The 13,872-nt window shown below is 57.5% G+C and overlaps 1 protein-coding gene across 1 annotated transcript; it reads right to left on the bottom strand.

The window, feature by feature from the left end:
* Positions 1-247: 247 nt before the first annotated feature.
* Positions 248-12,798, bottom strand: LOC101950568 (serum amyloid P-component). The gene is given in 4 exon segments (XM_005315585.3): positions 248-340; positions 343-651; positions 653-870; positions 6,696-12,798. Coding segments are annotated over 4 exon segments (684 nt in total). The 5' UTR covers positions 6,760-12,798.
* Between the last annotated feature and the right edge of the window lie 1,074 nt (positions 12,799-13,872).

The following is a 13,872-nucleotide window of genomic DNA, read 5'->3' as shown; positions in this document are numbered from 1 at the left end:
GGCCCTGGGCTAGATTGGACCTCGTGGCCTTTCCCAGCTCTGTGCTTTCCCCCCAGTATGTGTGACAAGGAATGACATGAACACCAGGGGTGCAGAAGGTCACATGCTCCTTTATGTCAGAATCATCATGGTTTAGCCGCAGCGAGCACACCCTGGGGCGGGGTCAGCCTCTCTGAAATGAGACAGCAGGAGTTGGAGCTCCATGGCTTTGGGCTGGGGCTGCACAATGGCCGAATGCAGCCTGTGCTCATACGATCAGCATGTCTCTCAGTCTGGGCTTCACAGCCACAACACCTTTTATTTCATACTGCAAGTTCCTCCAGCCCAGGGCGCTGGGGGGGGCAGCTGCAGAGACTGATATGCAGCTCTCATTTTGCCTGGTGACAGACCATACCCCCACATGTACACATCAGTCATTTCACCTGTAAAAGAATTATATAAATCAAACCCGCCCCCGAAGGAGTCCTGCTCCCGTCCCAGGATGATCACAGCCTCGACACTGATGGAGTAGCCTTTCCGCAACCCCTTCCTGGGTAAGGGTTTCCCGTTCACCCAGAACTCGGCTATGCCCGTGGCAGATTTCCAGCCGGCACAGATGAGCTCCCAGTCCATACGGGTCTCTGGGACTCTGAAGGTCACAAATTCCCTCCCCCACGTATAGTCTGTACTCCCCAGGCTTGGGTTTGAAGAGCAAAATCTCGTTGTCCTGGGTTTTGGTAGCATAGGAGAAGAGGCCGTATGGCCGAGTCAGATCAGTGAAGGATCTCAATCACACAGCGAAGTTCTGCAGCAGCTGCTCCGGCTCCAGCTTCATGACCACATGGGCGTCGCTAGGGTCCTTCCGGAAGACAAACACCCTTTGATACAGGTCTTGGAGAGACGAGAGACATGTTGGGTGTCTGTACTGGTGTGACAGTATCACTCCTCAGGACCCTCGCTACAGACTCTGCTGTTCATTCCAGTGCTTGCGCCGCTCTGATGCTTGCCCGGGGCTCCTCAGTCTTGGCCCTCAGCACCACCTGCTCTTCCACTTCCTCACCCCCCCACCCAGTAACCCCAGCTGGGTGTGGGAGCAGAAGCCTGAGAGAGGTGGGCTTATAAGGTTACTTAACCCTGCTGAGCCACATTAACCCTCTGTGGACTAGTGTGGGGTGAACATCCCCTCACTTTGGTCCATGGCCATGCTCAATGGGGTTTAACTTGGGAGACCTGCTCAGTGGCTCTAAGTTGTGTGTGAAACCCTTCAGATTAAGGGTGGAAAGTGGTGCCCCCATATCCGCTTGTGAGTCTGCTTGTCACAACCGTGTCTCAGAAGATGCACAGTTTGATCCATGAGGCGATTAGCCACGGGAACAGTTTACTAAGGAGTGCAGTAAATTCTCTAACCCCGGGAATCTTTACATCAAGATCAGGGTAAAATTTTCAAAAGCACCTAAGTCTCATTTTCAGATGTGTCACTGAGGCACAGACATGACTGAGGGGGTGGGGCCGAGGGATTTGGAATATAGAGGGGGCTGTGGGTTGAGGTAGGGGGTTGGGGTGCAGGAGGGAGTACGGGCTCTGGGCTGGGGGTACGGGCTCTGGAGTGGGGCTGGAGATGAGGGGTTTGGGGTACAGAAGGGGGCTCCAGGTCTGGCGGGGGCTCAGGGCTGGGGCAGTGGGTTGGTGCTTAGGGTTGGGGTGCGGGCTTACCTCGGGCGGTTCCAGGCAGTACTGGGTTTAACATGGCGCCAATAGCCCAGAGTCAGAAGAGGCCCTGGCTGGCTGAGTTGGTCAGGAAACAGGGCCGGCTCCAGGCACCAGCCGAGCAAGCTGGTGCTTGGGGCGGCAGCTTGTAGGAGGCGGCATTCCGCCCAATCCTAGGGCAGCACGGCCGCTTTTGTTATTGTTGTTGTTGTTCCGCTCTGGCCGCCCTGTAGGGGGCAGCGGCGTGGAGGACGGGAGCGCCTTGCAGCAAGCCCAGCAGGGTAGCCAGCGTCCTTCCCTCCCAGCCGACCAGAGTGGTGCGGAGCCCTCCCAGGAGGGGGCACGGCGGGAGGGGCCGCGTGGCAGCGCCCCGCTGAAGCCCTGGCAGCGCCCCGCTGAAGCCCTTGCCACCCCCCTTCTCTCTCTCCCCCCGCTCCCTCCCCCTCCCCCTGCTAGCCGGAGCACATCTGCAGCGCAGGGAGTCCCCCTGCACCCTGGCTCCGGCTGCGCCACAGGTTTGTTTTTTGTTTTTGTTTTTGCTTGGGGTGGCCAGAAAGCCAGAGCTGGCCCTACCAGGAAAGTTGCCTGCACCCCACTCCACCCCCTCCCCGCCTCTCCCCACCCCTTCTCCACCCCAGCCCTGCCTCCATTCCATCCCTTCCCCCCCAACCCTCTTCCCTGAGCTAAGCATCCTGGGGACCGCCAGCTCATGCTGTGGGGTGGTTTCCCTCCTGCCCCCCAAGCCTGGGGAGGAGATGGAGCGTTGGGGAAGGGGCATGGGATAGGGAAGAGAAGGGGATAGGGGAAGCGGGGGTAGAGGGAAAGCGGGGGCAGGGGGAAAGAGGCAGTGGGGACGAAGGGGATGGGGTGGGGAGGAGATGGGGCAGTGGGGAAGGGGCATGGGATGGGGAAGAGAAGGAGATGAGGGAAGCGGGGGCAGGGGAGAAGGAAGGGGGTGGGATGGGGAGGAGAAGGGGATAGGGGAAGCGGGGGTAGAGGGAAAGCAGGGGCAGGGGGAAGAGGCAGTGGGGACAAAGGGGGTGGGGTGGGTTGAGGAGGAGATGGAGCGGTGAGGAAGGGGCATGGGATGGGGAAGAGAAGGGGATGGGGTCTATGGGTGAGGGGGCGCTGGGCACAAGGGTGGGGCACTGGGAGTCGGTGTAGTGCGGGCCTGCCCTCAAGGGGAAGGAGCATGCTGGCAGCACAGGGCTGGGCAGGCCAGTATGCATCTGGCAGCTGCAGATTTGTAAACAGTACCCTCCTCCTGGGCTGCGCAGAGCAGGACTGCTCCCGCCGCACTGTGCCTCATTGCCGCCAGCCCGCCCATCGCTCTGGAGACTGACCATCCTGTCCCCCTGCGCCTTGCCCCATGGGGGCTCACAAACATGTTTGGCACCGGGCCCACAGAAAGTTAATCTGGCCCTGGCTCCCGGTCGGTGGCGTAGCGGGACTAAGGCAGGTTCCCCATCTATCCTGTCACCGGGCTGCGCCCTGGAAGCGGCCAGCAGATCTGGGTCCTAGGCAGGGGGGCGGGGACAGGAGGCACCACGAGCGGAGTCCCTTGCCCCCCCCACCCCTCCTAGGAGGCGGACCTGCTGGCCACTTCTGGGGCACAGCACGGTGCCAGAACAGGTAGGGACTAGGGTTACCATACGTCCGGATTTTCCCGGACATGTCCGGCTTTTGGGGGCTCAAATCCCCGTCCGGGGGGAAATCCCCAAAAGCCGGGCATGTCCGGGAAAATCGGGAGGTCAGCCGGGCCGGCGGGGAGCCGGTCAGCCGGGCCGGCGGGGAGCCGGGCCGGCGGGGAGCCGGGTCAGCCAGGCCGGCGGGGAGCCGGGTCAGCGGGGAGCCGGGTCAGCCGGGCCCGCGGGGAGCCGGGCCGGCCGGGCCGGCGGGGAGCCGGGTCGGCCGGGCCGGCGGGGAGCCGGGTCGGCCGGGCCCGCGGGGAGCCGGGTCGGCCGGGCCCGCGGGGAGCCGGGCCCGCGGGGAGCCGGGTCGGCCGGGCCCGCGGGGAGCCGGGCCGGCGGGGAGCCGGGTCGGCCGGGCCCGCTGGGAGCCGGGCCCGCGGGGAGCCGGGTCGGCCGGGCCCGCGGGGAGCCGGGCCGGCGGGGAGCCGGGTCGGCCGGGCCCGCGGGGAGCCGGTCAGCTGGGCCGGCGGGGAGCCGGGCCCGCGGGGTGCGCCGGGCCGCCGGGGGCCGGCAGTGCTGGGCAGGCCGGGGGTGGTCGGCCGGGGCCGGCACCCCAGGGCCCGAGCTGACCCAGGCTGGAAACGCCGGGGGGCCAGCCTGGGCCGCACCTCCTCCCCCCATACCCCCCTTACCTGCTTCAGGCTTCCCGCGAATCAAATATTCGCGGGAAGCAGGGGAGGGGGCAGAGACTTTGGGGAGGGGGCGGGGTTGGGCGGGGCTGGGGGCGGGGCCGTGGGCCGTGGAGTGTCCTCCATTTGGAGGCACAAAATATGGTAACCCTAGTAGGGACTAGCTTGCCTTAGCTCAGCAGCACCGCTGACTGGACTTTTAATGGACCGGTCGGCAGTGCTGAACAGAGCCACCATGGTCATCCGGTCGAAAACTGGACATCCGGTTACCCTAATTGTAAGGCTTGTACGGCCTAAAGCCTAAGGCCTTTGTCTGCAGCCAGATTAGAAGAGCAGCAGCCATTAGCTAAGAAGCAGGAAGTCACATCCTCACATTCTATCTAAATGACATGAAAACACTGTAATATCAGGCTGTTAAGAAGGAGATCCTGTCCTAATGGCACCACTAGCACCAGATACAGAAACAGAGCTTAAGATGGTTAAAGAAAACTTAATGACAGGTTTCAGAGTAGCAGCCGTGTTAGTCTCTATCCGCAAAAAGAACAGGAGTACTTGTGGCACTTTAGAGACTAACAAATTTATTAGAGCATAATACATTTGTTAGTCTCTAAAGTGCCACAAGTACTCCTGTTCCTTTTAAAGAAAACTTAGTTTGACAGCATTCTGTCTGGCAAGAAATCACTTATCAATAGTTGTGGTTGTGAAATTCTCATTTCTTTATTGGTTTGTCTTTATGGTCACCAATTTTCTATTGTTTGTCTGTATGGTCTCTGTCTGGTTCTTTGGTTATTTCTGTCTGTTACATAATCAATTTTGCTAGGTGTAAATCAATTAAGGTGGTGGGGTATGATTGGTTAGAGAATTTTGATACACTATGTTAGGATTGGTTAGTGAAGTTTTAGTAAAATGATTAGTTAAGGTACAGCTAAGCAGGACTCAAGTTTCACTATATAAACTGGGGTCCAAAAGGAAGTTCTTTGGGAATCTACTCCAGGACACAGCCCCAAGAAGTGAGCTGCCAGACCTCAACACTCTGCCAATGACACTGTGCAGAAACTGGAGTCCCCCAGATGGACCTGATCCTGACTGGCCAGCAGGGAAAAGTTCATGTGCCTTATTGGGAGTTGTGAGCACTGTATGTGTAGCGTGTGCAGTCTGTTTTTGGTGATTGTTAATAAATAGAGGTTATGTAGGATATTACTGTGTAAGGCTCTTTCACTGGTAAAAGGTCCTGCAAACCCACAGAAAATTACACCTGAGCCCTAGGAACTGGGTAAGGGCGGGTGCCCTAGAGTGTAAGGTTACGCCTTGAGCTCTAGGAACTGGGTAAAGGTGGGTGTCCCTAGAGTGTGTGAGTAACAGAGAATTTTGTGCGGGTAACAACAACCCCTCCTAATACTGCCAGCTCTGGGCAAACAGCTTCCTAGGGCAGGCCCTGTGCTCCCCTCTCAGAAAGCAGGCACACACAGCAACATTTGCAGAAACTTACTAAGGGCAGGCCTGGAACACAGCACTCTTGGGAGCACAGTGTACTGCCTGGGCCCATAAGCCACCCAGTGACTGCAGCATAAACACCTCTCTGCAACACTGTTTGGTACCACCACACAGCACCCCAGGCCTGACATGCTCCATCTCACCAGGCACATGCTAAATCACTCCTCTGGCACATATTGCAGATACATGCCAATGTTTAGAGCAGGACAGACTAGCAAATAACTTTGTAACAATAGCTAGTGCCCAGCTCTGTGTTGGGGAAGCAGAGCTCAAATCTGATCCCGTTATCCTAGTCCGGGGCAGATCAGGGCCATTGTTTGAGCTGCCCACAGAGATGTGAAAAAACAAGTTATTAGAATGAGGAAGGTCTACTGGTAGGTCCCTTCTACCCTGACACCACATCTCTGGAGCCCCTTGACCAGGTGACCTCAGCTTTATACCATCCTGGCTCTGGTGAGGCAGCCCCACGTTCAGGACAATGTGAGCATGCACGTGGCTCTTACGGCACTTTGGAACACGGGTCTTAGACAGACACTTCTGCCCCACCTTTGTGATAACGTTCCAGGCTCGCCTCTGTAAACTCGTTTTTAAAACCTGTGCCTTTCTGCTTTCACTTCCTTTTTTATCCAGGATGCTTTTTTAGTCTTCTTTGTAACTGTGGCTTTTTGAGAATCTAACAAAAGACTATAAACAACCCCCAATTATTGCTCACAATTTTCCTTTTAATTTTTTCCTCCCAATCAATTTGGCTCATGATTGTTTTCACATTTGGAAAATTGGCCTCTTTAGGGTGCCAAATGTCTATGTGATTGTTGTGTTTGCAAATAACAAATGTAGCAATTAGGTTGTGATCATGTGCACCCAGACTACCACTTTTTGTTCAGCGACCAATTAATTCACCGTTAGCCACTGGAAGATGTTGTACAGAGTTGCCTTATGTTAGAAAATCATCTGTAATTATTAGAAATGCACAAGACATTTAACTAACGCAGTATTTGCCCCAAGACTGATGGAATGCAGGGATCTTTCCTGCACCAGAGAGATTTGCTTGTGCTGCTCTCTAGTCTGATTTGGGTTTGTAATGCACTCCTGGTAGCTCACCTGCGACCTAACTCAAGATTTAACTGAAGTCTCCAAGTCTACAGCCCTAACCAACTCCACCCTGATCACCCTGTGCAGCAGGCTCTGCCCTTACCTTCCTGGGTGACAGCTCCCGAGAGGCCAGTGAGGACGAGGAGCCAAAGCTGCAGCTTCTCCATGGTCTTCACCTGCAGAGCAACCCAGAGGGGCAGGAATGTGGAGAAGGGAGGTGGGAGGCCCTGGGCTGCTCTGCCCTGAAACCTGCCCCTGCAATGCCAATCTCCAGGCACTGGAGTTATCTGAAGTTATCCCCGAGTGGAAGTGGAAGAGGAAATGTGTCCAACTAATCCCGTCCCAGGGCGGAGTCTGGAATTGCCTGTTCAAGCCAATTTCATGCTGTTCATGGGGTGATGGCCATTATTAACCCCTTCCTGTGCAGGGTGGGGCCCAGCCTAGCCAGCTGTAGCCACTGACAGAGACACTCCCCATGCACACAGTGGTCTCAGTGTTTGTTGTACTTATTGCCTGTTACATAGTCTGTGTGTGTATGAAATACCCACAAACATCACGCGGCATGTCCTGGCAGTGAGAGATGCCCCCCAGTTAACCGAGCCTTCCCCCCAAACCCCACCCCCAAGCCAAAGCTCTGGGCCTTGACTTCTGCCCTGCTTGTGAAGAGACTCAGGTTCTGTCAGTGCAGCCAGGACATGAATTGCTGAGACAAATGCTGTTCCCAATACAAATACTGTTACACTTACCCCCCAAATCCTGGGCTGTGCAGAAGAGCCCTGGCAGGCCTCAAACATCCTGGTGACACACAGAGGGACAGGTCTCTCTGCCAGGCCCAGCTCAAACCTCAGAGCTTTAGAGATCAACACTGTGAATTGCTGCTGGAAGCAGTGCACTCTGGAGAACTAGGTGCATGCTCTGGAAGCCCCAGAGCCGAGCTATCACCCTGCTGTGGTGGTGACGGCAAGGGGCCTCTCACAGTATCTGTCTGCCTCTGATATCCTTGCCCCTGTCAGTCTGGTTCTGTAGGGTTACCATATTTTGTGCCTCCAAATGGAGGACACCCCCGGCCCCGCCCCCAGCCCCGCCCACACACCCGCCCCCTCCCCAAAGTCTCCGCCCCCTCCCCTGCTTCCCGCGAATATTTGATTCCCGGGAAGCCTGAAGCAGGTAAGGGGGGTGTGGGGGGAGGAGGCGCGGCCCAGGCTGGCCCCCCGGCGTTTCCAGCCTGGGTCAGCTCGGGCCCTGGGGTGCCGGCCCCGGCCCACCACCCCCGGCCCGTCCAGCACTGCCGGCCCCCGGCGGCCCGGCGCACCCCCCGGCTCCCGGCCCCGCGGGCCCAGCTCCTCGGCTCCCGGCCCCGCGGGCCCGGCTCCTCGGCTCCCCTCCCCGCGGGCCCGGCTGACCGGCTCCCCGCCGGCCCGGCTCCCCGCGGGCCCGGCTCCCCCGGCTCCCCGCCGGCCCGGCCGACCCGGCTCCCCGCCGGCCCGGCTCCCCGCGGGCCTGGCCAACCTGGCTCCCCGCTGGCCCGGCTCCCCGCCGGCCTGGCCGACCCGGCTCCCCGCGGGCCCGGCTCCCCGCGGGCCCGGCCGGCCCGGCTCCCCGCCGGCCCGGCTCCCCGCGGGCCCGGCTGACCGGCTGACCGGCTCCCCGCGGGCCCGGCTGACCGGCTGACCGGCTCCCGGCCCGGCACCACGCCCCCGGCTCCCCGTCCGGCCCCGCGCCCGGCCCGGCACTGTGACCCTGGCCCGGCACTGCGCCCCTGCTTCCCGGCCCAGCACCATGCCCCCGGCCCCGCACCGCCGGCCCCGGCCGAGCACCACCGAGCCCTCCCGATTTTCCCGGACATGCCCGGCTTTGGGGGATTTCCCCCCGGACGGGGATTTGAGCCCCCAAAAGCCGGACATGTCCGGGAAAATCCGGACGTATGGTAACCCTAGGTTCTGCCCAGATGCTGCATTGGCCAAAGGTCTCCCCTGCCGAGGGGTGAAGATCAGGCACCCGTGCTGACGTCATTAGATCTAGAGCAGTGGGTTTCAACCTTTTTTCATTTCGAATGGCAGTGCGAACCTTTGGAAATCTTAGACATGGTCTGTGGACTCCCAGGGCCTGTGGCCCACAGGTTGAAAACCACTGATCTAGAGCCCTGAGCCGTTATATTGCACTTGGCAAGTATTTGATCGTGAGGCAGGTAAATATCCTTAGCCCAGTTTCGCATCTGAGGAAGCTGAGACGGCGAGAGGCTTGGCCATGACCAGTCCAAGGTCCTGGGCACTCAGGCGAGTCACTAGGCAGCCTTTTTGCCCCTTGGCTTCCCCATCTGTAACAAAGGGCCTGACTCTGCCAGTGCCATTTTGCACATGGAGGAGCAGGGGCTCGGGAAGGACAAGAGGGCAGGTCCTTGTCCTGACACTCCCTTGCTGTGTGACCTGGGGGAAGTCCTGCACTGATCACAGGCTCTGCACCATGGGAACGGTGGCATTCCCCTTCCTTGGGGGCAGAGCAGTACCTGGAGTGCTGCGGAGGGGCAAGGCAGGCTCCCTGCCTGGAGTTTGCTGGGCTTAAGGCGCCAGCTCAAGTGGCTGCCTTGGTTATCTGAAGAAACAGCCCCAAGGGCAAGGCCCCACCCCTCCTTTCTTGCCTTTTTTTTTTTTTTTCCCAATTTTAAACGGTTGTCTTTTCATCTTCTCTTGCTGACCATACAGGTTTCCATCCTATCAGATAAAGAGTTTATTTTAAAAAGAAACGTTTGAAAGTTTAACATGTAAACCAGGTCATGGGGGTCAGAGAGCAGTCTTGAGTTTTAGGGGAATATTGATAATTGACTGAACTCTTTCGTAGTGAAACCGTTTAATAGGCAGCCATTCTTTGTTAGTTGTCATGCTTTAGCATAGGCAAGCCCCTGTCATTCAGAAACACTTCCCTCCTTTACCAGGCATTATCTCTCCCATACAATGGACAATGAAATAACCAATAAATAAGATTAAGGAAAACACTGGAGAATTACAGTCTTGGAGACATTGTGTAGCAGGACCTGCAAAGCAACAGGTACATTTCTGTTTATTATTACATTCCAGGGTCCTAGAGGATGAGGAATTTGGGGTGTGGGAGGGGCTCAGGGCTAGGGCAGAGGGTTGGGTTGCGGGGGTGAGGGCTGCAGGGTGGGGCCGTGGATGAGGGGTTCAGCATGCAGGAGGGGTGTGACAGGGTTGGGACTCACCACCTGGCGCCTCCTACTGGTTGTCTGGGGAATTAGCTCTGTCCAGTGGAGCGCCCCCTCCTGGTGGTGTCCCATCCGTCGTCTCGCCCTTGGTTGGCGTGTCCGGACCCGCGTTGCTCCCAATCTTGCGGCGTCCTCTTCGAGCCACTGCCCTCCGGCAGTGCCCCTTAGTCCATCCTCACCCCCTTCCGGGGGCAGGGGGGAATCAATCAGCTGCCTCTCTGCATCCTGGCCGATGTGACCAACTGCACCCTCAAAGTCACTCCCCTCTTGGCAGGGGGTTGGTGCAGTTCTAGATGGCTGCTCCATCGGCCGGGTGCAAGGCAAGAGGGAAAGGGGGGGACCCAGGCCCACCCACTACTCTGGATCCCAACCCAGGGACCCTCTAGTGGCAGCCGTCCTGCCCTCCTTCTCTCCCTCTGTGTGTCCACATCCCTGGGCCGCTTTCCCTTCAGCCCCTCGCACCGGCTAGGCCCTTCGCTTCAGGGCCTGCAGCCTGACAGACTCCAGGCTGGAGTTACCCTCTGCTCCCCTGGGCCTGCCCGGCACTGCGCTGTCCAGGTGCTAGTCTCCAAGCCTGGAGACAGACCTTCCCCTGTCAAAGGCCTGGGACAGACTCCCTGCTCCTGTCCTAAGCAGCCTTCTTATAGGGCTGAGCCTGGCCCTGATTGGCTGTCTCCAACCTGGGCCCTGATTGGCTCCCAATAAACCCTCCGCTGATTGGCCATGCATCTGTGCAAGCCCACTGGCCTGCCGGAGCACATACTCTCAGGGAGTGGGGCAGTCCGCCCCACTACAAGGGGGCTCAGGGCTCGGGCAGAGGGTTGGGGTGCGGGGGGGTGAGGGCTCTGGCTGGGGGCTCTGGGGTGGGGCTGGGGCTGAGGAGTCTGGGGTGCAGGCAGGCTACCCCAGGGCTCGGGCCAGAGAGGAGGACTCCCCCCATCCCTCTCCTCTCTAGCAGCAGCGAGCTCTGGGGGAGGGGCCCCTCCTCCCCCTCGGCAGCACACTCATCCCACACCACTGTCACTACATGTGCTCCTAGGGCCCCTCTAAGGTCCAGGAAGCTCACTCGCTTCCCCTGTGGTGGGTGCCGGGGGGTTGCCATCACATGTGCGCCTAGGGCAGCAGGCGGGGCCAGGGGAGAGACCCAGTCCTGAACATTGGTGGAGCTGGGCCCCCGGGCCCTGAATATTGCTGGAGCCCGGGCACCACAAGCGCATAAAATTTACCTCCCCGGTCTTTTCATCAGAACGCTTGGTTTGGTCTGGGTTGTAACAGAACCCACTCAGGAAAGTATAAGATATACAAATAATACAAAAGTAAGGGTGCAACAGCTCCTATCTTCCCATGCCCTTAAACAGAAATTCCTTCTTACTTAGGGCGGGAGATCCATGGACTTTTGAAAGGTTAGCCCTGAACTATTGGCTAAGAGTATAGCGCAGCTGTCGCATACAAGTGAGTGATCTGTTTCAAGAGGCCTATTGGTTGAAGATGGAAGTGCCTAGAAGTCCCTTGCCAGCACCAGCAGTCAAGCAGCTCACAAAGAGATGTTATATGGGTGAAAATTGTGGGAAATGAAGAAACAAATATACCATTGACACATATGGTGTTTGAGACGTGCCATGGGAGTGGGCCAACAGGGATAGCTGCCAATGAATGTGATCACAAGGACAACGTGTAGGAGAAATATGAGGCCAGACCACTGGCCCAAGTTTGTTTGAGACTCTGGCTCCCCGGCAGGAGACCCAAATGATTTTGTACGGAAGTGAGTCACAGCTACGTTGTATGTAAGGGTATGTCTACACTACGAAATTAGTTCGAATTTATAGAAGCCGGTTTTATTGAAATCGGTTGTATACAGCCGATTGTGTGTGTCCACACATAAAATGCTCTAGGTGCTCTAGTCGGCGGACCGCGTCCACAGTACGAGGCTAGCGTCGACTTCCGGAGCATTGCACTATGGGTAGCTATCCCACAGCTATCCCACAGTTCCCGCAGTCTCCGCCGCCCCTTGGAATTCTGGGTTGAGATCCCAATGCCCGGATGATGCAAAACAGTGTCGCGGGCGGTTCTGGGTACATGTCGTCAGGCCCCTCCCTCCCCCGTCACAGCAACGGCAGACAATAGATTTGCGCCTTTTTACCTGGGTTACCTGGGTTACCTGTGCAGACAACATGGAGCCCGCTCAGCTCAGCTGAGCTCACCGTCACCATATGTCCTCTGGGTGCCGGCAGACGTGGGACTGCATTGCTACACAGCAGCAGCTGCTAACTGCCTTTTGGCGGTAGACGGTGCAGTAGACTGGTAGCCTTCATCGGCGATCTGGGTGCTGGCAGCCGTGGGGCTTGCCTTTTGGCAGTAGATGGTGTATTACGACTGTTAACCGGCCTATTACAAGTCGGGTCATCGCACGTTAGCAGAGTCTTCCCCGAGCAGCCGATCGTGCAATAGGCCTGAAGACCATCGTCATACACCGCCCCGTATTTGCTGCCAAGCACCCAGAAAGATGCCGAGGGCTATCAGTCACGCTGCACCGTCGTCTTAAGATGTAAAAAATAGATTTGCTCTGTATTCATTTGCTTCCCCCTCCCTCCGTCAAATCAACGGCCTGCTAAACCCAGGGTTTTCAGTTTAATCTTTGGGGGGGACCATTCTGTGTGACAGTTGTTTGTGTTTCTCCCTGATGCACAGCCACCGTTCTTGATTTTAATTCCCTGTGCCTGTACGCCATGTCGTCACTCGGCCCGCCCTCCCTCCTTCCCCTAGTCCGTCAGATACTACGTTTGCGCCACAGCTCAGAGAGCCGAGAAGCGGTTCGCGCCTTTTCTTTGAATTCTGGGTTGAGATCCCAATGCCCGGATGATGCAAAACAGTGTCGCGGGTGGTTCTGGGTACATGTCGTCAGGCCCCTCCCCCCTCGTCACAGCAACGGCAGACAATAGATTCGCGCCTTTTTACCTGGGTTACCTGTGCAGACAACATACCACGGCAAGCATGGAGCCCGCTCAGCTCAGCTGAGCTCACTGTCACCACATGTCCTCTGGGTGCCGGCAGACGTGGGACTGCATTGCTACACAGCAGCAACTGCTAACTGCCTTTTGGCGGTAGACGGTGTAGCATGAGTGATAGCTGTGGGGCTGGCAGCCGTAGGGCTGCATTGCACCAGCCCCTTGCCTTTTGGTAGGAGATGGTATATTATGACTGGTACCCATCGTCGTCATACTTGAGTGGCTGTCAATCATGGCCACCTGGGCAGACATGTTTCGATGATGATGGCTACCAATCGTAATATACTATTTTCTGCCAATTGCCCAGTATTGTCTGCTAAGCACCCAGAAGAGGCCGAGGGCGATGCTGGGTGCTGGCGGACGTGGGGCTGGCAGACGTGGGGCTGCATTGCTACACAGCAGCAGCCCCTTGCCTTTTGGCAGACGATGGTATATTATGATTGGTATCCATTATCATCGTACTGGAGAGGCTATCACTCATGCTGCACCGTCAGCTGCCAGCTTAAGATGTAAAAAATAGATTTGTTCTGTATTCATTTGCTTCCCCTTCCTCCGTGAAATCAATGGCCTGCTAAGCCCAGGGTTTTCAGTTTAATCTTTGGGGGGACCATTCTGTGTGACAGTTGTTTGTGTTTCTCCCTGTACCTGTATGCCATGTCGTCACTCGGCCCTCCCTCCCTCCCACCCTCCCTCCTTCTCCTGGTCCATCAGATACTACTTTCGCGCCTTTTTTCTGACCAGGCGCCATAGCTAGCACTGGGATCATGGAGCCCACTCAGATCACCGCGGCAATTATGAGCACTATGAACACCACACGCATTGTCCTGGAGTATATGCAGAGCCAGGACATGCCAAGGCGAAACCCGGACCAGGCGAGGAGGCGATTGCAGCGCGGCGACGAGAGTGATGAGGAAATTGACATGGACATAGACCTCTCACAAGGCACAGGCCCCAGCAATGTGGAAATCATGGTGTCACTGGGGCAGGTTGATGCCATGGAACGCCGATTCTGGGCCCGGGAAACAAGCACAGACTGGTGGGACCGCATCGTGCTG

The sequence above is a fragment of the Chrysemys picta genome, chromosome 20, assembly GCF_011386835.1.
Source record: "Chrysemys picta bellii isolate R12L10 chromosome 20, ASM1138683v2, whole genome shotgun sequence".
Lineage (NCBI taxonomy): Eukaryota > Metazoa > Chordata > Testudines > Emydidae > Chrysemys > Chrysemys picta.
The sequence above is the reverse complement of the archived record's forward strand: the minus strand, read 5'-3'. Positions and strand labels throughout refer to the sequence as shown.